Raw genomic sequence first — 25,287 nt, forward strand, 5'->3', positions numbered from 1 at the left:
ATCCTTTGATGTTTAAATATTAGATGTTATAGCTGTTCTAGACGACATTAAGCAGAAATGATATCTCAGTTCAAATCATAATGGTTGGAAAACTTTTCTCACTAATGTGTTTGCCAGCTGAAGGATCTTGTGCACATCTGCCTGACTGGCACACTAAAACATTTAGTGCAGAGATTATGAGGTGTATGTTGCTTGCAGCTTAAATATGCTTCATAGTCAAGGACTTGGTTTTCTATTTTGTATTTTTTGTCATCATGTTTGGATCTTATAAAAAAGATCCAAATAGAGTCTTTGTATTGACTTCAGTAGCATTTGAACTGGGAACGTAGGAGTCTGAAAAATACAGTTATTTTGCTAAGGAGCTGTTTTCCTTGATTTCTTTGGCCAAATATTGATTTTGCTCCCCTGTGTGCTCTGAATGCAACTTGGAATTAGCGTCTACTTTTATTAGAAGACAGCTTTAAGATGGGGAACAGTGTCATGTCTTTCCTAAGCATCTTTATAGAAAGCAGCATCACTGCTGCAAGAAGAGCTTTGTAATCTGTGTTTGTTAATTATTGCTACAAAATGCTCAGAATAAAGTATTTATGACTTTTGTTTATGGGTTTCCTTAAAAAAAAAAAAAAAAAAAAAAGCCCTGACATCTTATTTACACACAGACGGAAAGCCAGTTAAGTCAGGAGTGTTTTAGTCCTTTTCCATTTTCCCCAACTGTTCACTTCCAGGATACCAGTAGTCTAAATTTTAGTAGTCTTGCCAGTGTCTTTCATCTGTCCTTCTTGCGCTCATGGATCCTTCATAAGAAGTAGTGAGGCCACTAAAAATCCATTTGTGAAATTCACTGAGATGACTCAGCCACAAAGAGGAGAGACCTGATGAAAATACTTTGTGCACAAAAGCATTTTGATTTTTTTTAAGCCATTTCACCTAGTCTAAGTAAAATAATTCACCTTTCCTTGCAAATGTTCTCTGCTATCCTTAGACTGTTAGAGCTGTATCATTTTTTTACTGGCAAACACTAGCTAAAATTAGTAATGAATGTTCAGTGACTGCTGGTTTTTATATATTCCTGTTACTTATCATAGTTTCAGTGATCTGTTTTTCATGCTCCGTCTCCACTTCTTTTTCTATCCTACCTCTTGTCATCATGGCAACTTCTGCAGAAGTGCTTTATGTAATCATATGGTGCCCCGATCAGAAAAGACCTTGAATCTTGAGAAATGCAGTTTCCTGCCAACATACATTTTAAGAGCAGCAGTCGATGTTATAAAGAGAATATCTTTTCACCGGAGGTGTCTCCAGGCAATTATGACATGCTCCTTTACCAACCCCAGTGGAAGACCAAAGAAGCTGTTTGCATGGATGTCCTAGATCTTGCAGAAAATAGTATTTTATTTTATTTTTTTTCTGGGGGGGGGGGTGGGGGTGGGAGAGGTGGGAAGGAGGAGGGAGGTAGGGGCGGGTACTGTGTATCTATGGTTAAGTTAGGTGCAAAGAAGTTGTCTGGACCTTGATATGTTCAAAGAGGTGTAAATGAGAAATGTGTTGTCTATCATCACAACCAGTGATGCAAACGGTTTAGTAGTTTTCTTCATTTGTAGAAGGAGGGGAGGAAAAGGAAGGAAGACTCACACAGCAGATGATGTGATTGATCAACATGTTAACTAATATAGCAAATTCCCATCTGTTTATATGGTTTATGTCTTTCCCAAACATGAATATGAGATGGGGCAGAAGAGAAGCACAGAAACAAAATCCAGCATGAATGAAACACTGAAGCCCAATCATGTTACTGCTGAAACTAATGCAACTTCAAAGATAAGATCATGTCCTAAGAGAGAGATGACATGAACATCCACAAATACCATCCTCCCCTAATTCTGTTTGGCAAGAACACTGGGGGCTTTTCTCTCCAGATTTCTGTTTTTCATTTGGAATGTGCTTAAGCCCCTGTGTGTCTTCTGTAATAATCAATTTCCTTTTTAATGACAAGCAGGATCTAGAATAAAGGATATTATAACAAGAGAGCCCTTCATAATAACTAATTGCAACTTGATTGTGGTTTGAGTTTTTTTTTGTTGTTGTTGTTTGTTTGTTTGTTTGTTTTTTCAGTTTCTGTCTGCTTTGTTTCTTTTATTCATGCTGGCAATGGCAGTGAGGGGGGAAATAAAACATTTCGAGATCCAGCCTATTCTGATAATTGTATTACTTCCTGTGAAAACATGAACACTTAAAAAAATACTTGTGCTCTGTACAGATTCTTTGCAATAATAATGCTCTGTCTCAGTTCTTTCTGATGTTTCTATGAAAGAAGTAGCTGAAGTAGCTTTACTTCTGATAGAAGTGCTGTTTATGGTTACTTTAATCAATATTTACTTTCAGTAAGAGAGCTTTTTCAAGTAATTGGAGTAAAAATAGTCTTCTATTTATCAGTGTAAATGCATAAGCCTGTACAGAACTATTATAATCTAATCACAGACTTGCTTATTAAAGTATATATATATATGTATATACACCAGGAGCATACATGTTCAAATGTATTAGCTGTGTATCCAGACTCTCAAAAATAGTTGTGAATATTTAGTACCAGCATGCATGGAAATTAAAATGATCAATACTTTGACTTTACCACTGTACCTACTGCTCCATGTTATGCTTCATGAAAACTTGTTATAAGCTGCTAGAAAATACCTATTACCTCTTCTATACATGGGATCAGGAATAATTTGTGTTCAGTCAGTCTGTGTTTGGTAACTCTTGGATGTGGACTGTGACAAATTTTGAGGATAAAGCCCTGGAGAAAATGAGGTGCTTTCAGGCTCTTGGGCACCTAAGAAGTGAGGCAAAATTTTAGTAAGAATGTGATGCCCAAGTGGCATTTTTGGATCTAGCCACAATTTCTGTGACAAAGACTACAAGTAATAATAAGTGTATTGATTCTCTTGATAAAATGATCCAGCGTCCAATTTCTCTGAATTGTAAATTTTGTCTGAATCCCAAGATAACTTAAAATTTCCTCTGTAATATCTGTTCAATACTTAGTCTCTTAGGACAACAGTTTTTTTTCCCATTATATTTGTCAATAGCTGGCATAACGGAGCCTTGGTCTTATTCTTCTTTAAGTGTTTATTAACACTACCTCTACTGCTATGATGATAGCAATTCATAGCTCTAGCATGTCTCTTCTCTTTTTCAGAAGCCAAGAAATCTCCCTTTGCTTATCTGCCGCTGTTGAATTTGGAGAGTAATACTACCTTTAGTGTCCTTCCACTAACCTTAGATATTTATGGTAATGTCAAAAGCTTTGACAGCCTTTGCTGCTTGCTTCTTTATTATCAGAGAGAAAAAACAATCTGCAGGCTTCTTGGTAATCAGCCGTGCATTATGTTCCCAAGAAAGTAATTCTTAGCAAATGTTATTCCTCTCTAATAGTTGGTCCAGCTTTTGAGCTCGTCTTTTTGCGGAAGAGAGCAATTAATCCCTACATCCATGCTGTACAGTCTCACTGTTTTTCTACTGAGAAAAGAATCACCAAATTTTTTATTTATTTATTTATTTATTTCTCTCTTCACTATAACTTGTTTCAAGCCTTCAGTGGACTTGACTTTGTGTCTTTTAATATCCCGTTTAACAATGTGTTATTGCCAGTATGCTTTTTTGTAACCAGCTCATCCAAATTCAGTTTATTTGAGCTGACCCTTTTGCCCTTGGATTTCTTGACAAATTGTTATAGTACATGAAGACTGATAATTCTGCATCTTGACACAAACAACAACCTGTATGTAGAAAATATGAAGAACTCAATATGTATCTAATTGATTCATAGGCCTTTAATGACCAGTTAGTATTTCTTTCAGGAGTTACTTCTTAAAAGCAGTGTGTTTATGGCTATATGGAAATATTTCAGATTATTCAAGGAGAAAAAAAGGAAACAAACTCAAATATCATACCCAGGAATCTGCTATTGATAAGATTATAGGTGAATTTTGAATTAATGGCCTGAAACTATCTTTGTGACAATGTCTGTAATGAATCATAGAATGGTTTGGGATGGAAGAGACCTTAAAGATCATCTAATTCCAATCCCCCTGCCATGGGCAGGGACACCTCCCACCAGACCAGGTTGCTCAAAGCCCCATCCAGCCTGGTCTTGAACACCTCCAGGGATGGGGCACCTCAGCCTTTCTTCATGGGAGAGGTGCTCCAACCCCTTGATCATCCTCGTGGCCCTCCTCTGGTCTTGTTTTAATATGTGATATTAAAGGGATAACATAAGTTCTAAAAAAATCACAGGTGTTCAAACATCTCAGTAATTCTAGGGAGTTGACTATGCATTTTAACGTGAAACTCTTAGTTAAACATCTGTGTTCTAGTTTGGTATATAGTAGTGGAAACTTTGGTCAAAAGATTTGAGAAGGAAAAGGAAAAAAAAAAAAAATCTGACAGGGATTACATCGTCCATATTGACATGGGCACTGATCACCACAATCTGTTAAAGATATAGGTGTTAGTTGCTGCTCTACAGTAAGGCAGAGAGTTCAAGGTCCTGTTACTGCCTGAAGAAGAGCAGTTGACCTCACCATATGTTCAGTCCCAGGCCTATAAATGAGGCCAGTTCCAGTTTAGTCAGCCAGACAATACTGATTCACACAGGTTGATGATCTGATGTTTCATTTGAGTCATAAAAGTATCGCCAGTGCAACTATATGAGACTTTTGAGAGTGCCCTTCTGCCTGTTTTTTTGTTTTTTATTTTGTTTTGTTTTGTTTTTTAAATTATAACCCCACTAAAATGTGAAAAGTAGCGAGTGAAATACAGAATCACAGAATTTCTAGGTTGGAAGAGACCTCAAGATCATCAAGTCCAACCTCTGACCTAACACTAACAGTCCCCACTAAACCATATCCCTAAGCTCTACATCTAAATGTCTTTTAAAGACCTCCAGGGATGGTGACTCAACCACTTCCCTGGGCAGCCCATTCCAGTGACTAACAACCCTTTCGGTAAAGAAGTTCTTCCTAATATCCAACCTAAATCTCCCCTGGCGCAACTTAAGCCCATTCCCCTTCATCCTGTCACCAGGCACGTGGGAGAATAGACCAACCCCCACCTCGCTACAGCCTCCCTTGAGGTACCTGTAGAGAGCGATAAGGTCACCCCTGAGCCTCCTTTTCTCCAGGCTGAACAAGCCCAGCTCCCCCAGCTGTTCCTCATAAGACTTGTTCTCCAGACCCTTCACCAGCTTCGTAGCCCTTCTCTGGACTCGCTCAAGCACCTCCATGTCCTTCTTGTAGCGAGGGGCCCAAAACTGAACACAGTACTCGAGGTGCGGCCTCACCAGAGCCGAGTAGAGGGGGACAATCACCTCCCTAGCCCTGCTGGCCACACTGTTTCTTATACAGGCCAGGATGCTGTTGGCCTTCTTGGCCACCTGAGCACACTGCTGGCTCATATTCAGCCGACTATCAACCATCACTCCTAGGTCCTTCTCTGCCTGGCAGCTCTCCAACCACTCAGCCTGTAGCTCTGTTTGGGGTTATTGCGCCCCAGGTGCAGGACCCGGCACTTGGCCTTGTTGAACTTCATACTGTTGGCCTCGGCCCATCAGTCCAGCCTATCCAGATTCTTCTGCAGAGCCTTCCTACCCTTGAGCAGATCGACACACGCACCTAACTTGGTGTCATCTGCAAACTTACTGAGGGTGAACTCAATGCCCTCATCCAGATCATCAATGAAGATATTGAAGAGGACCGGCCCCAGCACCGAGCCCTGGGGAACGCCACTAGTGACCGGCCTCCAACTGGATTTGACTCCATTCACCACGACTCTTTGGGCCCGGCCATCCAGCCAGCTCTTAACCCAACGAAGCGTGCGCCAGTCCAAGCCAAGAGCAGCCAGTTTCTTGAGGAGAATGTTGTGGGAAACGGTGTCAAAAGCCTTGCTGAAGTCAAGGTAGACCACATCCACAGCCTTTCCCTCGTCCACCCAGCGCGTCACTTTGTCATAGAAGGAGATCAGGTTCATCAAGCAGGACCTGCCCTTCATAAACCCATGCTGACTGGGCCTGATCGCCTGCTTGCCCTGCAAGTGCTGCGTGATGACTCTCGAGATAATCTACTCCATGAGCTTCCCTGGCACTGAGGTCAAACTGACAGGCCTGTAGTTCCCCGGGTCAGTCCTCCGGCCCTTCTTGTAGATGGGCGTCACATTTGCTAGCCGCCAGTCAAGTGGGACCTCCCCCGATAGCCAGGACTGTTGATAAATGATGGTAAGCGGCTTGGCCAGCACCTCTGCCAGTTCTCTCAGTACCCTTGGGTGGATCCCATCCGGCCCCATCGATTTGTGCACATCCAAGTGCTGTACCAGGTCACCAACCATTTCTTCATGGATAGTGAGGGCCACATCTCTCTCCCCATCCCCTTCCACCAGTTCAGGGTACTGGGTATCCAGAGAACAACTGGTATTGCCGTTAAAGACTGAGGCAAAGAAGGCATTAAGCACCTTCACCTTTTCCTCATCTCTTGTAACTAAGTTTCCCCCCGCATCCAGTAAAGGATGGAGATTCTCCTTAGTCCTCCTTTTTGTGTTGATGTATTTATAAAAACATTTTTTGTTATCTTTAACAGCAGTTAAATATATATTTGTCTGAATTCATTTCTAATTGCTAGGCCAAACAGGCACGCTTTGAATTTTTCTGATATCAGCATAGCCAATTTAGTTCAATTTATCATGACTTCAGTGTATCACTGTGCTAGCAATTTATTGTTCCTGCTGTTTCTCAGATTCTGCTTCCTGTTCTTAGAGTTTTCTCTTCCCCCTTTCATCTCTTACTGTGGTTAGATCCTCAGCTAGTGTAAGTAGCTGTGACTGCTGTAAGGATGCTGCTGATTTACAAATGTTCTGGTTCCAGATTGTCTTGCTGCTTTATGAAAATGGATTTGGTGAATGAGCTTCATCTGTAAATGCCTGATCTAAGTTTATTAGCATCCTAATATGTCTTAGACAAGTATTTTTATGTGTGTTTTCAGTTTATTTCGTAGGAGAATTTTATGTTTATTCTTTCTTTATTACTTGAATGCTGTGTTGAAGAAACAAATTGTCCATTGAGTTGGGTTTAGTGGAGCATTTGTTTCTTTCTTGACAGAACATTTCTCTGCATCCATTAAAAAGTGGGAGCAAGAAAATAGAAAATGAATTTATTTAAAGCTTTATGTATGAAATAGCCAAGTAAATGTGCATATGGGTAGAGCTGAATTGGCAGGTTGGGGATTATCAGTCCCTTAATTAAATGGAATGAATCAGAAAGACAAGCAAGTGCTGCCTTTACTTTGCAGCTATGTATCAGAAAAACCGTACCCCAGTGTTGACCACCCTTGTCAGGCTGTGGGCTCTCTGGAATTTCAGGTTACTTTTGGGGAATGCCATTACCTTCTGCCAGTGAATGCTAGCGCTGACACTGCTGCACCCAGGAGGAAGAGAGGGAGAAAGGGAGGAAAGGAGAGAAGGAGGGAGAGCCGCCTTCTCCTTGACGAATATTTGCTGCACAAATCTTGATAATATTTGCTCATGTCACTGTGAATTTGATAAATACTTAAGTACCTGTAATTCTGAGGGGCTGTGGATATTGACAGCCCATCCAACAGCATGCTCCATCACATCACTAGCCCATGAGGTTCTCAGGGAGCAAAGCAAGGGATGATGGCTCCAAAATGCTGCCCAATGTCTTCTACACTGAAAGAACAAGGACTGAGTTGGAAAATCTAGTGTATGGAAAGCAAGTGGGGTGAAACATCTTGTTGAAATTCTCACAGTGCTCCTGCAGCTTCCCTGAGCTAATGTCCCCTATGGGTGTAGCCAAGTTCAGCATCACACCAGTCTTTGCAGCTTCAGCTGCAAGCAGTTAGGAGAGAAAAGGCTAATGTGGAAGGAATCAGTCTTCATAAAAGCAGGGGAGGTTTGCAATGTTGCTAGTCTGTTTTCATAAAAAAATCACAGGTGAGGTTTTGGAAACTGTTGTTCCAAAAAAAAACAACTAGCCAACCAACCACTTTAAATGAAACAAACCAATACACAGGCCAGCAACTGTAAGACAGTTGTGCAGAGCTAGATAAAACACTACTTACACTGCTCATAACTGATTTTAGTAACACACAACTGACATCTTACCAAAGATGTCAGTTACTTAATTATAGTTTGTACTAAAAGATTCTCAGGGTCATCACCATGGTACTTCCATAATTACAGCCTAAGCTTCAACTACAACGACGACAAACAACAGAACATTTCACCCTGGGGAACCCAAAAATGGTTGTTGCCATTTCATCTTATTGGGTACTCTTAAACGTCTTCTTTTGTTGGACTTCTGAAGTCTAAATCAAGAAAGGTTTAAAATTTTGTCTTTTGATGGACAGTTCTCCCATGGAAAAGACTGATAAACTCAGCAGGAATGACTGAAGCACATTGGAAATGCAAACAAAATAAAATAAAATAAAACAAAACAGAACAAAAAGCTGTCTAAAATTTTTGCAAGCAAATAGAAACTGGAAAAATACATTTTTGACATCAAATTTCTAGTAAATCATGTTTTCATATTTGTTCTGCCAAGCTGATTTTTTTTTCCCTTTCATGGGTCAAACATACGAACATTTTTCCTCCTTTGGGCAAAGGTTCAACCTGGCAAGAGTAAAGTGGCTCGTAACTGTTATTTTCCTAGCTTTAAATGCAATAAAAAAGCTTTTACTATTTATTTTTTTCTCTGGAAACTGACTAAACTAGCTTTATGCAGTAGTATGGTGAATTTATTTTTCTTTTCTTGGTGCAGTAATTTGGGGATGTCTGGCTCAAGGTTGCTGAGGCTATTTTAAAAAATGGCATCACAATGTATTTAGTTCTAGTTACAAGAAGAGATGGACTGATGATAATTTTTTTGTCTTACTGGACTGTCATCCTAGATGCCATCAAAACATGCAAAGCAAATGAAGTCACTTGTTTGAGTAGTCCAAAGGGTGCAAAGGTAAGCTTCTTCATTTAAAGCATTACTGTGGAAAAAAATGCCTAGGCAATGGTGTGGTATGTCCCTGTCTCCATTCAATAGCTCTGATACAGCATGTTCACAAAATGAAATGCTATGAGAATACTGTGTTTATTGGACTTTCTCACCCTTTTTATCACATAAGCCTCTTATCATGCTGCTCTCTGGCCAAACAGCTGCTTGAAGCTGTGTTAAATAGTGAACACACAGCTGTGCCTTTCTAGTAGGCCGGACCCGAACAACTGAGGAACCTGAGTTCATCTAGATGTGCAGTGTCAATGCTAGCACAGAGCTGGGGTGAGAGAGCAGTGAAATAGCACTCCCTGACTTCCCATCATCACAGACAGAGAGTGGGCCTTCCCACCCGAGGGCTGCCAATAAACAGCCCACAGGCTGTAAATTTCTCAGGCCTGGCATCTCTATCCACATGCAGGGTCCCACTGCTCCTGGAGACCTGCCCTGGTCATGCCTCAGACAACTACCAGGCTCCTCTTTGGTGACCAGAAGTGTGCATCCCACCGTTGTTTGCTTCTCTGCTTTTGTAGTATGCAGTTTAGGTCAACAGCAGTAAGGGATAGCCTGAGATTTCTCTCTTAAATCCTCTGCCCCAACATCGACTGGCATTTCTCGACAGAACTAGTCTTTCAGCAAGGTAGGGGCAAATTGAGTGTGTTTGTTTTATTTTTTGTCTGGAAGCTTTAGAGTGAGGAGATCCTAGGGTGTCTGCTGGTTAAAGTTATGTTGTCTCCTGTGTGTTCTGGAAGCCAGAGGAGTGAAATGTGTTGCTTTGGATTTCTGCTTGCCAGATCTGGAGACAAAGTTGGCTGAATTTGTCATTGTAACTGTTCAATTCTTTTTCTGTCAAATGTTTCACTGAACCTGCAGTCAAAGGACAACTTTGAAGCTTGGTTTTACCTCCAGCATGATTACACTGTGGACTCCTTTTTTTCTGTTTAAAAGAGGGAGTTCATTGAAGGCCCATGAAAGTGAAGGATTATTTAATTACTTCTTGATTTGCCAACAGTATACTCAACTCTGTTCAGAACATAAAGATATATATTGTCTATTCTCAGAGTCTTAGGGGAGTCTTTAATGTGGTTTTCTCCACACAGGTTTTAATGTGTTTTCATCTGCTCATGAAGTATCTTTTGTCGCTTTTAACTTCTTGGCAGAAAACCTAAGCACAGGGAAACGTATTACAGTAGGTTTGAGAACACATGGCAGCAGAAGTTCAAGTTCTGCTCTGATCACTTTTTTTTTTCAGATGAAAATGCATGAGGTGAAATTTATTTAATAGGTAAAACAGACAGGAAACCTTTCTCTCAGGAAGAAAACCTCCATGCATATGTTCATTTTATTGTGTCCTAATTTGCTAGAAAAGAAGAAAGTACTGTTTAGTTGTTGTTGCTTTAATTATTATTATTTATTGTATTTTTCCATCTTTTTTGAGGAGCTTCTGGGTAAAGAACAGAACCTGGTTTTATAAGGACATTGCCCAATTAGGTCTTTGCAGTAGAAATCTGGAAAGACATATGCAATTCTTTGTCCCATCACTGTTCTGCTGAATGTTAATCATTTATCTCTGGACTTCTTAGTTCTTCTAGACTTTATCTTGTAAACTGTAAAATTTTCAGAGGAGAAATTCTCCCTCACCTTGTTTCTGTGGCATACAAATACAAAATGTTAATTTGAATCTCCAGCTTCCACAAAATCAACAGTGAAATTTTCAGGTTCATGTAGACAGAGAGCAGAACCAACGAGGCAACCCCTGTCAAACAGAGAGCTGCAGAACAGCCATCTGCTGACATCAGAATTGCCTTTATCCTTGTGCGCCTTTTTACTGCTTCCATCGCCCCTCCACTGTTGTGCACTGCAACGAGGAAACAGCAAGAAAACAAAGCCTTGCTCTAGATGGCTTGATTCATGCAGTCAATATCACTAAGTGAAAGTAAATTCTATAGTGGGACATAAAAATGATGTGATTCTCATTGCTTGACATCCTTACCCTCACTTTGGAGCTGGGACTGGCCAGCTTGATATACATGAAGCCCAGTATCACTGGAGCTGAATGCAGGTGGTATGGATGTAGCAGGGACTGTGTGGGGCAGCAGTACGACTTGGGCCTGAGTGGTGGCTTGGCTCCACAACTTCTCAGGAATTCGTTTGTTTGTTTGTTTGTTTGTTTGTTCAAACTCTCCCACACAGCCTAGAAGGAATGTTTCAAATCACTTCCGTTTGGTAACCAGCTGTTGTTCCCAGAAAGTAGTCAGGAATCTGGGATATGGAAATGGAAGTTTGAGAGCCAACTCCATTTCTAATTTTGTGACAGAATGTGGTTGTGTCAATGTAAGAGATTGTTGCTACATGTGGCACAGCAGCCTGAGCTTGTAGATCATGCTGATGCACACCAGCATCATCTTCCCAGCCACTGATCCCTATATACTGGTGAAGAGCTCTCCCACCAGGTATTTCTGCCACATGTAGTTTCATTCTTTGGCGCAGGACTAAAGAAATCTCTAGATGATCTTTTGGTGCAAGATCATAATAGTAAAGCAAGGCCACAGCCAAGAATTTTATGAATGTGCCTGGAAACTGTGTTAATTTGCAGTATCTACAGCTCTGCAGTGTTCTGATGCCAAACCTTCGGAGAAAATCCTAAGTACTTACAGGAAAGATCCTCTGCACTTAAAGTATTCAGTACTTTCAGTATGTACGACTTAAATCGCTTTCCAGACTGGGGAAGTGTTTCTCAGCACATGGGTTTTCTCTAAATGACGGAAAACCTTCCCCAGGGTCTTACTTGTGTTCTGCCTCCATGCTGGGAAAAGACCTCAATGTACACTGTCCTCTTTGCCCCAGTGCTGTGGTTTCCATTATAAGGAAACTCAGGCATGAGGGCTGAAAGGGAGCCATGGTGTACTCTGGTCTAAACTGTTAGAGACTGAGGACAGGGTGCCTTGGAGCCAGAAAGTAAAAAGTTGCTGGCTCCTTCCTTTGTGGCTAAGTCTCGAGTTCTGGTCCCTGCTCCAAGAACTGCTTGTGCATTTTACCTCTAACTATTTCTTGGCAAACGGACAGTCCATCTTGGAAGCATCATCCAGAACCTATCTGTCCCTTGGGAGGAGACAGATGTGGTCTGAATTCTCTCAAGCAAATACAAGAAGAGCAACATAAGCTCCCATTTCCTTGCAAAGGTTTGCTGCTAGGCTACTATAGAAAAAGGAAAGGACTACCTACAGTGAGATCTGCCTGCACTGTTCCTATTTTTTATTAAAAAAAAAAAAAAAAAAAAAAAAAAGCCCGTCTTAATGAGGGCATCCATGGCTATCAGTCCTGAGAGAGCACACATATGTAGAAGTCTACCAAAAGATAGCTTGTTGCCAAACTTGCAACTTCTGGTAGTTAACACTCCATAAACTATCTGATCCTGATCATGTTCTCCCTGGTTGACTACCTCCCTGGTAGTCTGGCACTGGGCCTAGTGCTTCAGGTCTCATTTCAGGAACCAGGTCCAACATGGGGCACCTAGCCTGGGGATCTTCAGTATCTTTATCTTTGTGCAATTATTGATATACTGACCCTAAGAGATGAAAAACATGCCTGTGACAAATTCAGGCCATAGAAAAGATGTCTGCCAGAACACTGTTGCCAGACTTTGCATTTTAAGAAGAAACACTTCAATCCCTTCCAGAGATTCTGGATCTAAAGTTTCAGTGCTGACATAGAGGGTAAAGAAACTCATATTGCAAGAGAAAATTGCTTTCATCTTTTGAATCAGCCTCTTCTTTTACTGCCTAATGTTTTAACATATGACCTTCCACTCAGTAATCTGCTACAATATATTTAGCATGAGAAACCTTTCCCCTTTTGACTGATTTTGTCTTTTCCTTTTATCAATATTTTCCTTTCTTTAAGTTAGTTCCACATCTTGTTGAATCTTAGGAGTGTTTGACTGAATTAGTTTCTAAAACAATATCCTAAATCCTCTGATTTCTGATAAAAATAGTCCTTGGTCATAAACATCTGAAAAATAATGAAAGGAAAATGAAAATTAGTATCTTTTCATTACACCAGAAGAACATAAAGGAAACTTCCTGCACAGGCCTGCTTACCTGAAACTACTGCCTAAACAAGAAAATTTCTCTAGTTCACACTCTCCAGTTCTTCACTTAGAAAAACCATCTGAGCCGAAGTCCAGTGTTGATATTCATGCTTAAATGCAGTTGTGTTTATCATGATCTTGTTCAAGGCAATACACATCTGCTGATCACCCTTAGAACAAGTTTGTTATGTACCAGCCTGTTCATGTAGGTGTCAGCACTCATTGCAAACTTCCGCTTCAGTTACTGGGTTTTCCTTGTGTTCTCTGCAGCACCAGGAGAGTAATTTCTTTCTTTATATTTTTCAAATGATTTCTCAAGGTTTTCTGTATTTTTGTTCTCATGATCATTTGCATTGGTCTTATTCCACATCATTACAACTACACATTCTTGATTATATGCATTTTCCTCTTTCATACTTAATTATGGAATCTCAGGAGAAAAATACATTCAGCTGTTGGTGTAAGAGTCCAGCAGGAAGTCCAATCCATTGCAACACAACCACCCATGAAAGAACTGGCAGTTAACAACATTTTTTATATGTTGGTGTAGCATATGTTGCTTTTCTATAGACACTTTTGCTTTAATTATGGCATTCAGCACGTCCTTTTGTGTAGAATGAAATCTCTATCAAGAGGTCAAATAAAGGCAAGTAATAAAATTGACTGCAGAAAACAAATGTCTCAGAGTTTGTTATCTTCATAAAAACAAGTAAGGATTTGTTTCTTCAGTGTTCATCTGTGGAGCACAGTTCAAGTCTGAGCAAGGTGCTTACCAAGGGTGACACAGACTAGTCAGTCTTCATCTCACCAAAATCCAGGCAGGCCTGTCCTTCATTTCAGGACTATTTCTTTAGTATCATATTCATAAAGCTGTTATGGTGGTGACTATTCAACAGTACAAATATTATTGAATTAGAATGAAATAATGCTGATTATAGTGAGAAGCACTGTAACCGGCTGTCTCTGTGAATTATGTGCCTGGACTTCCTTATCAATTGCCCACTTAATATTCTCGTGAGTGGTTTTGCTGAGGTCCTGTTAAACAGCAGATTGAATATGTAATTCCAAGACTCATGGGGTTTTCTGCACAGAGACTCACACTGACTACTAACTGTACTATAAAATGGATGATGGCTCTGAATTGAATTTTAGACAGCAGTGTGTTGGTTTTTTTTGTTTGTTTGTTTGTTTTGTTTTTCATTTTCTGATACCTTGGGTGCTGGTTCTAACACTGGATAAGTTTGCTTCTTTTAACTACAGATCAGTTTTTCATGCTTTGATATACCCTAAACACCTGATAAAACATATTCTTCTAGCCACACAGCTCAGGAATTTGGAGGGAATTGGGTGAGTGCATGTCAGATCTGAATCTGGCTGAACATGCACACAGCATCTTTTGATATTACTTCAGTGACAGCATTGGTCATGCTTTGGATTTGAACTCTGATGTCTGGAATATCTTACATGTTCCTCATCAAAAGTAAGGGCCTGTTGATAAGAGAAGGAGCAAGTACCTGGAGCTGCTTGTATGAAATTCAGAAGCCAGCCTACCTGACCGAGTCTTTCATCATTCCCAGGGGGTTTGGGGCCCACTTGTTAACTGCTTGGTAACTGGATGGCAAGGAATACGAGGTGGTGTTAAAATCCTACTCTCTTATTAGGTTTTGATCCTTGAGCTGAACATAGCCTAAGGTAATGCTTTGGACTGGATCCCCTGGCCTGATAAGCTCTTACATATGCATTCTTACTCCAAAATGATTGTTTTCCCAGTTTAGTACCACTTAGTGAGCCTAAATTTACAATTTCACACATTTCTTTACAACATTATAATTTACACAGGCTTAAAGTGCTATTCTACTCTCATTTATGAAATCCCAACCCATTCCCTCCCTCGCTCCACAGACACCCATGCAGGCCAATTCTGTGTTTTTGCAGATATTTTATTGATGACTGTCTATAGAAGCAGAAATGAGCTAGATGTATGAAGCTTCTGCCCCTGAAATGACAGAGATGTCTGACAGGTACTACCATGTAGTATTATTTTCTTTATTAGAGAGAAGAAACATAATATTGTGTTGACTATCCAAGATTCATTTTATTGTTTATATTCACTAAAAATGTATGCATAATATTTTTAACTAGGTAAATGACCTTACAGTTTTATATCTTCCCAACAAGCTGTGACCAGTTATGAAATACACTATTTCAAACATGAAGTCTGTCATCTTTTTCTGTGATTTACGCAGAACCTTATGGATAACAAATAAAGTTTCTCCTTATTGCAAGAGGGTGGAGGAATAAAAAAAAGCCAATGAATATCTGAACAGGCTGCCATAAATACAGCTTGTTTGGCATGCTTGTCCCCAAGATTAAATGATTTGTAGCCTGGATTCAAAAATGTTTTACCGTTCTGTGCTTCTCACTCAGAGGATTCAGCTATTTAGATCAGGCTAATTTTCAACTGAAGGATCTGAGGAGCTATTATTCTCCCTGAAGGTTATCTCCTTTGTTTAAAAACTGGTGGCAAACCATTGACCACTGTATTTGTTTCAAAGACGGCAGCAGTGGGGGAGGAGAGTTATATCTGGAAAACTCCCACATGCAAACTCCCAAGGTTATTTCCTGAAATAAAACAAATAGTTTCATAAGTGATGAAATGAACTTCACATGGTTTCCAGCAACTTTCTTCTGAGCTGAAACAGAGGATGAGCTCATCAGGTTATGCTCCATGGGATTTAAGAGGGTATACTTCTTGTTATAAAGCATGTCAGAATGTAGTGTCTTCTCAGCTTCTACCACTGTGTCAAAGTTTATTGTTGTTGGCCAACTTCTACAAGTACACGTACAAGGGGAAGAAAGATGGAAGCAAACTTATGCACAGAAAAATGCCTTTACAAGTGAGGCTAAAACTCCAGAAACCTTAGAAAAGTGGGAGTAAATATTCCATATTATTGGTTAGGCCCTTAGACAAGGTCATTCTCTGAATTCTTCTCCTTTCTGAAGCAATTGACACTTACAGACTCTCTTTTGCTCAATGGATATCCAAGAACAGATGGCCAATTAGCTATTAGCAAGCAGTAATTGCATTTTGGTTTTATTTTTATTTTAAGTGAAGGAACTCATTGTCTGTTGAGCGATGATAATAAAAGCAGACTTCTTTCTGTATCGGGTATGTCAGGACTGGGAGCAGGTTCCACAATAGCATGTAGATACATTGTGAAAGCTTACTAGGAAATGCAGACATCCAGAGCTAACGCAGGATGAAACTGGTGTTTCCAGATCTTGCTGCTCATGCAGCATGACATTAGGAGAGCATGCCCTACCTGGGAAGGAGAATCACTGGATGTGCTGGGCACTCATGCTGGGGACAGTTTTCAGACAAGCCCTGTTTTCAGAGTATTGGGCTGGACTTCCCCCTGTGTATCACGTTCAGCTGATCTCCTTGCAGGTGGGGGGAGGCAAACACATCTGAAAATGCATCTTCTATAAGCAATGGGAGCTTCTCTAACCTGGAAGGCTGCTATAGTGTAGACCAGTAAGTTTAAAATTATTAGTTGGGCAAGAATTAAGGGAATAAAAATAGGTTAGTCCAGAAAAGTAAAATATAGATAAAGTTGTTTTGCAGTCAGTTCCTCTGCAGGGAATTGCTTTACTGCAAAAAAAATATCTCTCAGCTTCCATCTCACTCATCTTTCTTATGAAACAGGCTCCCTCCCCCATGTATAAGGATGTCTTTCTAACTCCTGCCATCTAGAATATCCTCCTTGTGCGTATTGCTTAAACAGACTCTGCTTTTTGCCTTATGACTTAACGCTTTCTTTTATTCATTGTGAAATGATTTTATATGCTTTTTAGTAAATGTGACAAGTAGTGTATTACCCACTGTCATCTTTTATTTAGTACTATAAAGCATTAAGGAATACAGTTACTACATGGCATTCAGGACACTGTATAATACTGCATTGTATTGCATTACAGCTTGGGACAGTTCTGTGCCTTGAAAGAGGCACTTTCTTTTCCTTTGTCTACATCTTTTTCCAAGTTCTTTTTATTTATTTATTTATTTTCTGACTTTCCCCATGTCCAGTATCTGATTTCTATGAGTTCTCCCGGTGTATCTGATGAGGACAATGTTTGAAATGCTTGTCTGCTTTGAATGGTCTTGTTATTTTAGTCTTGTGTCTTAGCTGCTACAAGAAATACAGGAGCAGCTTACATCTCCTCAAGCTGTTTCCCAGATACTTGACAATTTTTGATGGGCCAGCCTCCAGAGACTAAATTTGGGTTGACCATGTTCCCATATCTATTTAAACCAGTTAATTCTGCAAAACTGCACTGAAAATCCTATTAGAAAACTGTAGATCCATTCTCAGCTGCACTACTTCAGACTGTAAATTAGCAAATGGGGACAGAGGTAAGAGGGAATCAAACTGTTTGAAAGCTCTTGAAAAGTCTATTCCAGTGTCAAGTGAAGGCTCTGAGTGGCTTTGCATTTCATCCCTTGTAAAGGATTATAGAAACAGCGTTTGTGTCCATTATTGTCAAACAGATTTTCTTTCTGTGTGGAAAAGCCATACCTTCATCCTGTTATATTTTTATTGAGAATTCTCCTCCCATTCTTCCCTCTAGCCTTTCCTTATAATGAGTTACTCTATAATTTCTGTATTTACTATGATAGAGTGTTGTGGTTTAACCCGGCCGGCAGCTAAACACCACACAGCCTTTTGCTCACCCTCCCCCCTCCCTCTCTGGGATGGGGGAGAGAAACAGGAAAGTGAAGCCTGTGAGTTGAGATAAAGACAGTTCATTAAGATAGGAAATAATAATAATAATAATAGTAGTATGTATGAAACAAGTGATGCACAATGCAATTGCTCACCACCCGCTGAATCAGCCTATCCCTGAGAAGCCACTCCCCACCACCCCGGCTAGCCACCCCTGTATATTGTTCAGCATGCCGTCAGATGGTATGGAATACCCCTTTGGCCAGTTTGGGTCAGCTGTCCTGGGTCTGTCCCCTCCCAGCTCTTGCTGCACCCTCAGCCTGCCCGCTGGCAGGACAGAGCAAGGAGCTGAAAAGTCCTTGGCTTGGTGTAAGCACAGTTCTGCAACAATTAAAACATCAGCATCTTATCAGCACTCTTCTCATCTTAATCCAAAACATAGCACTCTACCAGCTACTAGGAAGAAAATTAACTCTGTCCTAACTGAAACCAGGACATAAAGATAAGTCACTGTGCTTTGATTTTATAAGCTTTTCATTGTGCTGCTTTATTTCTCAATTTACCTCTTCAACTTGGATAATGCAGAACTGCACCAGGCATTGCCCTGATCAAGTCAGCAGGGGCAGAGCACCCCAATCTGTTGGATTTAGAGTTTTAGTTAAATGAAAAACTGAGAGAGCATGTCTCCTTGGGGAACAAGAACATTGGTAACATGCTTTTGCTACCTTTGTGCTGAGTAACATACACAGTCTTTTTGTTTGGGGTAATATACAAGCCCATCTGTGTTCATATCTGGCTGGGAAGGGGAACCTTTCTGTGAGAAATATGAACCACATTGAATCCCTCAATGAAATGTGTAGTTATAGTGGGAAAATTGCAAGAATTTGCTGCCCAAGGAAAAAAAAGAATACTCTCAGGTATAGGAGGAATTTGCCATGCTTTAATACAGTAACCTTTGTTCTGACCTAGGGAATGGTTGCTTCATTCAAAAGTGCAGAATTTGCTTTCATCAAAACTGTTTTATTTTTATCTATTTTCCTGGACATTTTTGACTCTGTGAATATCCTCTGTCCCCTTGGGTGGGTGTACTGGGTGTCCTCAGAGTCCAAAGTTGCTCAGCATTTCTGAAGGAACTCGGTAGGGTTGGCTGGACATTTTGTTTCATTCCCAATCCGGGTTTGGGGAAAAAAAAAAAAAAAAAAAAAAAGAGTTTTTTTTTGTTGGTTGATTTCTTTTTTTGGTGTTGTTGTTACAGAAAAAAAAAAAAAAAATACAGAAATCAGACTTGTGTATAGATGCTCCTGATGAAAATTACAACAAAACTGATTTGTGTGTGGTCTTTATTTTCACTGAATTTTCAGTTTCCCAGTGCAAAATCACTTGGTCAAAACAGAACAAAAGAAACAAAACTTTTTGAACTATGCAGTCAAGGCTGTATTTGCTTAGAAAGGATGGCTAACGGTGTGAAAACATTTCATCTTGAATGAAAGCTTCTTAAAAAGATGTCACAAATAGATCTTTGGAGACTTTTACAAGAAACACAGACTTTTATCTTCTAAGGTTCAGGTTGATTGGAAGCAAGAATTATTACTTTGTCAGAAGGGTACAATGAACCATTGACCCACATCCACACTGCTTACAGCTTTGTATTTAAAGCCAGGAACCAGTGAAAAGCCACCTGAAAAGTAAATTCACTTACCATGAATTTTGCAACATTTCTCTGGGTTTCTGTCTTCCATGAGTATTTAACTAACAAACAAAATGTATTTGCTTAGTTTTTTTTGTTTGTTTGTTTGTTTGTTTGTTTGTTTGTTTTGGGGGGGAACATTCAGTGTATTATTGAGTCTTGGTTCTGAAATTAAGTAGAGTGGTTTGTGGGGGAGAATTCCTCAATAGCCAAAGTCAGGAGAAGGCTATGTTTTACGTTTAGGCTGCCTGCAGTGGAGGTTGATCAAACCTTCAGCACAGAACTGGGGCTGATGTTCAGTTTAAGATCAGGACACCAGAGCTCACATGTTTACATGAAAGCTAGTGCCCATGTTCCCATTAGTTAACATTTGTTCAATGCAGTTGAGTAACTGAGTGAAGACCTATCAGAGTATAAGTCCCTCTGGCTATGTTGAGGAGGATCTCAGCTTGCTGACACACAGGTGGCTCTGTAAGACAGCACAGCTTCCACAGGACTCTGTTTGAGGCTGATATATGTGTTGCTGGACTTCCCCATCCTAATGGAGACCAGGAAGGAAATCATATGATATCGTAAATGGTGTTAGAAATCTGTGAGTAATTGAGCTAAGCTCAATTACTCAAGATCTCCATGTGTCATATGGAAAGTGTATATAGCCATTTCACATGTGGAGGCTCAGATTCAAATGTCTTGACTGGAAACTGCATGTTGCCTTGAAGCCATCTGATCTTTGAAATTTCAGCACACTAAAATTTTCAATGCACAAAAATATAGTTGTTTGCCATTTGTCGGTGCTGGGAGACAAATCCCGCTATTGGTAATAGCTGGACAATGCAAGTGCATGGCACAACTGAGAGGACATTTTGACTTTTAGGGAGCTGGGTCTTGACGCAGTTCCCGTTATCCTTGGAGTAAGGGATTTACAGCAGCTGAGGTTTTACCTCAGTATAAGCAAACTTTAGGAACAATTGAGTATTTGCTCAGGCAAAGTTGTGAAATTTTCATTAAGTAAGAGCTTTGTTGTTTGTCTTGAAGTTACTCAATATGGTGGTGGGTGAGCCAGCTTCCAATTTCTGTTTTGCCATTGTAAGTGTGGAATACCTGCTTGTATTAATGATCCTTTGACAACAGAAGTATCAAGCCAAAAGATGACTGTCAGAATGTGAACTAACACATGCTTCTGAGAGGAAATACTTAAGCACAATAAACAAACTTCCAGTTACTCTTTCCTTGTTATTGCTGCTTTGCTCAGAGGGAATCCCTCCCCAGAGTACCAAATCTGGGGAACAGGGATGTTTGCCTTTTTACTTTGCTCTGTCTTACTTGATTGTTCTCATGTTTTAAACTTTTATTAAAGTTCAAATTCCATTTTAAAACTGAAATGATGAGAAGGGAGTTGTATAATCAACATTGATGTTAAAGTAATGATATATTTATCATAAAATAAAGGCTGTATACAATTGAGTATTGTTGTTCTTATTGTTTAATGGGGGTTGAATTAAGAGAATGTACATTGTCCTTCCTATTTAATAAAGAATGCTCCCAGTTCCAACTTTAAAAATCTTAACTCATAGACTTTAAATGCAAATAATTTGTTCTGTTTTATAAATTGTTGTGTTTTTTGCCTTCCTGTAACTGGAACAACATACTAATTTCTACAAGTTGTGACTACTAACAGAGAGCAATCACCTCACAGACTTGTACCGAAAAGAAGAGACCATCAGCGTGGCAGGGAACGGCTGCATCCACAGTCCTCGCTTCCCGAGCAGTTACCCCAGGAACCTCCTGCTGACGTGGCGGCTCCACTCCCCAGAGAGTACCAGGATCCAGCTGGCCTTTGATAATCAGTTTGGACTGGAAGAGCCTGAAAATGAAATCTGCAGGTGAGTGGCAAGCTGTCTTGTGTGGAAGATTGCAAAGAGCTCCTTAGTATGACCTTCTAGCTTAACGGCGTGGACATTGGCATGAGACCACAAACCAAAACCTTAGTAACCCTGGACCTGCTTCAAGCCCCAGGATTCCAGGAGTTCCTTCCAACATGCCTTGGTTTTTGAGTTTATCATAAACTGAGCTGCCCTAGACTTGAAGCAGTTCTGGCAGGCTTTAATCCTTCTATAAATTTCCAGGTACAATGCACTTGTACACTCAAATCCAGCTGCCTAACAGCTCAGGAACTACTTTAGCAGGATTTTGTCCTCTATCAGTTCTGTCATGTTTCAGCCAGGCAAAAACATCTTTTTCAGTAGGTGTAAGGCACTGGGAGGAGTGAATGAGTAGGTATGTGTATGTATTGGGGTATGAGGGACAGATAAAAATGCATTCAAAATATAATTATGTTCTTCAAATTATTTCTTTATCTTTAATGTTATTCTTCACTGCCACAGTTTCTTTTAAAACCTTTAAATGTAGGCCTGCAAACATCAGTATACTCTGCACAGTAATATATCTAATAGGGTATACTGTACAGTATTGCAGTTCCTTTGTGTTGTTTTTTTTTTTTTTCTTTTAAGCCAAAATGACCATAATCTCGGTTGATCTGGCTGATTAACCCAGGTGGATAAACTGCTTTGCAACAGCAGAGCACAAAGCTGAATCTTGCCAACATTCACTAAAATGCTATCATTGTAATTGTTTGGTTTGTTTATATTTCCTTTGTTCAACTATGTGGTCTGTGAGGGACAGCAGGCTCAAGATTGCCATGTGCTCCAAAAGCCAGATTGCTGTTATGCAGCTTACATCAAAAGCTCAAGTCTCAGCTTCCAGCTCTCTGCCTGATCATGCCGTTATTTGTGTCTTATCTATGCAGAGAACTCAGTTGTTAGGATTTCTGCACACCCAGCCACTGCTTATCTTATCTTGTCAATTAATTTGCATTTATAGGACTTGGTATCTCTGCAGGGTTTTACAGGGTGGATTTTTTTTGTGTGTGTTTTTGCTTTGTTGATTTTCTGCGTTACCAATAGAGATAACCATTTCTGCAGGTTTTTGTTTTCCATTTAGCAATAAAGAAATGCTGACTGAAGCTGGCTCTCCTCTCCTGTACATTTATTGTCTTGGCAGCTTCTGCTCTGCTCGGGTGCTGTTGGTCTGAGATCAGCAGCACAGTAATAAGTTACCTCCTAGCACCTCAAACACTGAAAGCCTAATGCATACAGAAGCGGCCTGTTAATATTTACATAGTGGATAAACTGTGGCTGACCTTAAATCATTGCAACTTTGAAACAGAGGGCTAATTTACCATGGAAAAAGATGAAATATTTTCTTTCAAGAGTCATTAAAGGTGGTGGCACAATGAGGGGAAGTCAAGCCATTATTGGAACTCTGGACTTTGACCATCTTGGAAGACATTCCACCTGCTTTTCCCAGAGAAGCTAATTTAGGATGAAGAGAGAAGTAAAGACCTTCCGTAATCCGTATGTCTGTAGAAACTGGAGAAATATCACATTCTTTTCAGAAATAGAGCTTTTGCTGAAGTTACTGGAACAGTTTTATTTGTCGAGTATTACTTCCAGAGTGAGGAATTTCTCAGAGAGACAGCTTGTAATGGCTTAAGCCTGTTCATTTCTGTACGCATAGCTAGATTTTTTGTTAATGCTTGATATGTTTTTCAAAACTAGTTTTTTCATTCAACTTTAGTCCCTGACAATCCCTCCAATGTTGCTTTAGAGAGACAGCTAGTCATGTTTTTAATTGAAATAAGTGCTGTGAGTAGAGCATGTGCTTGAACGCTGTGTGTATTGGACAAGTAATTCAGGGTCTGTGCACCTTAGATTCCTTTTGTACTTGCTTTTGACTTTATGATTTTTTCCAGACAGTTCCTAGTGTTTTCTTCCAATTTTTCATTAACGCTAATTATTGTAATTTGCATACTATTAAGGCTGAACTGATTGAAATTCATTCAGGCTGAGGAATGAAAAGGTACATTTTAGCAAAGCTGTTTCAGAGGAGGAAATATTTCAATTTTTGCAGATCTTTCTAGAAGTGCTGTTAGCATTTCCACAGGTAATTGATAAAGGGTGATTCTGAAAAGCAATTAAGTTATCCAGCCTCTGAGGCTCTGTGGATGCACAGAAACAACAGAAATTATACCTACTTCCAAGGTTTTTGCAGCCAAGTTTTGCTGTTGAAAACAGAGAAACTTCCTTAGAAGGGCTTTGCCCCATTTTTGCTAGCAGTTGCTCTGACTCCTGGCCTTAGGAAGTGGACGCCAATCAGGGCAATTTTCACAAGGTGTTGTTCAATCTCCTACTGAAAACCACACAACATCTTGTGTTACGAAATGTATTCACTGGATGCTGCTGGAGGAGCCAATCTGTTTGGCGCAGGACCTCAGGGAAGATGGCAGGGCAAGAGGCCAGGCCTGCAGGGCCCTGGGGCAGGAGTTAACACCACAGGCTTTGGGCAACCTAAGTGTCCTTGAGCTGACACCACCTCAAAGCATGGCCTCAGCTGTGCCTGCTAGCTCAGCAGGCATCACAACAGGGGCTGTTGCGATGCCCGAGGGCAGTGGAGGATGTTTGCATGGGTGGTGGGGGAGTTCTTCTGGGGTACCACATCCATCCCCACCAGACAGCAGGGGGCTGGCCGGAGGATGGTGGAGAGAGCCCAAGACAAATTTACCTCAGTCCTGAACTAAACTTTCTAATGTCACAAAAATATGTTTGTTTCAGCAGGGTTTGGGCAGATGTAGTCATTCAGTTATGGTGAATCTGTTATTTTCTATCCTGTGTAATTTGGGGGTTGTGAATGTAAAAGCAGCAGGGCTGATATTCTCAAGCTGCATCATGCTTGGATTTTTTTCAGCAGAAAAAGGAAAGCAGGTCTGTTATTTACAGAGCTATTCAACTCCCACAAGTGGGGAGAGAGGCAGGCACTTGGTCCACAGACCCGGGGGATGGGGAGCTCTTTGATACCGCAATTCTACTAAGAGTCATTTAACGATATTAAACTCCCTCTTTGGAAGGAGCACATGCTTTGGCAATAAAAGCCTTTCCTGAGTGAAGACCTCCAAGGATTTAAGGCTTAGCTGTGCTGTGGGGATGGCAGCTCTCCCTCTCTCCCCTTGCCTGCGCTTGGCCTGCCCACCTTGTCATCACCTCTCCCTTGCTAGCTGCAATGTGTGGGGCCTAATTCTGGCTCCACAGATATCGAGGGATTGTTTTTCTCACAGATGCAGTGAGACTAGGACTCTGGTCTCTTTCTTATTTTTCTCCAGCTCAATAAATGAGCTCAATAAATGACCCAAGCACGCGAACAAGCGGGCCATGATAGCAAACACCATCACCGTATCCTATTTTAGGAAGGTCCTAAAAATCACCTTTCAGCAGCAGGTACTGCCCCATGTGCCCCCAGCATCTTCGTTTTCTCTTGGCTCCTGCCCCAGCACAGCAAATGGGAGCCGGTGGCCATTGCTACAGGGAGTTCAGGGACCACCAGCAAACTCATAAATGCTTGCAGCTGCTCAGGCATCCTGCCTTAAATAATATTGTATCAGATCTCTAAATTATTTATCCACCATGTGAAACATAATGCGTTTGTTTACTGTGTACCAAGCAGGTCTAAATGCCTCACATTGCTATTTCAACATTGTATAGAATACTGTCTGCCATGCTCTAGCAGTACCAGAAGTAGCCATTTGAGCACTCAGGGAGTAGCTTGTAGCTTAGTATATTTCATGCTAAGTAGGCATGTACACCATTTGTAATATTTAGCCCAATGTTTTGCAGTGGAGAATGGGGGCCAG

The 25,287-nt window shown here is 40.5% G+C and overlaps 1 protein-coding gene across 5 annotated transcripts in view; it reads left to right on the top strand.

The window, feature by feature from the left end:
• PDGFD (platelet derived growth factor D) overlaps positions 1-25,287 on the top strand; it is a 149,313-nt gene that overhangs the window by 67,093 nt on the left and 56,933 nt on the right. For 3 of the 5 annotated variants that reach the window (XM_035327800.1, XM_035327842.1, XM_035327820.1), the window contains exon 2: positions 21,223-21,427. In XM_035327800.1, the coding sequence (XP_035183691.1) occupies positions 21,223-21,427 (205 nt within the window). The remainder of the gene's footprint in view (positions 1-21,222; positions 21,428-25,287) is intronic. The other 2 variants (XM_035327810.1, XM_035327830.1) reach the window with 1 other exon arrangement.

This window comes from Oxyura jamaicensis, chromosome 1 (genome assembly GCF_011077185.1).
Source record: "Oxyura jamaicensis isolate SHBP4307 breed ruddy duck chromosome 1, BPBGC_Ojam_1.0, whole genome shotgun sequence".
NCBI lineage: Eukaryota > Metazoa > Chordata > Aves > Anseriformes > Anatidae > Oxyura > Oxyura jamaicensis.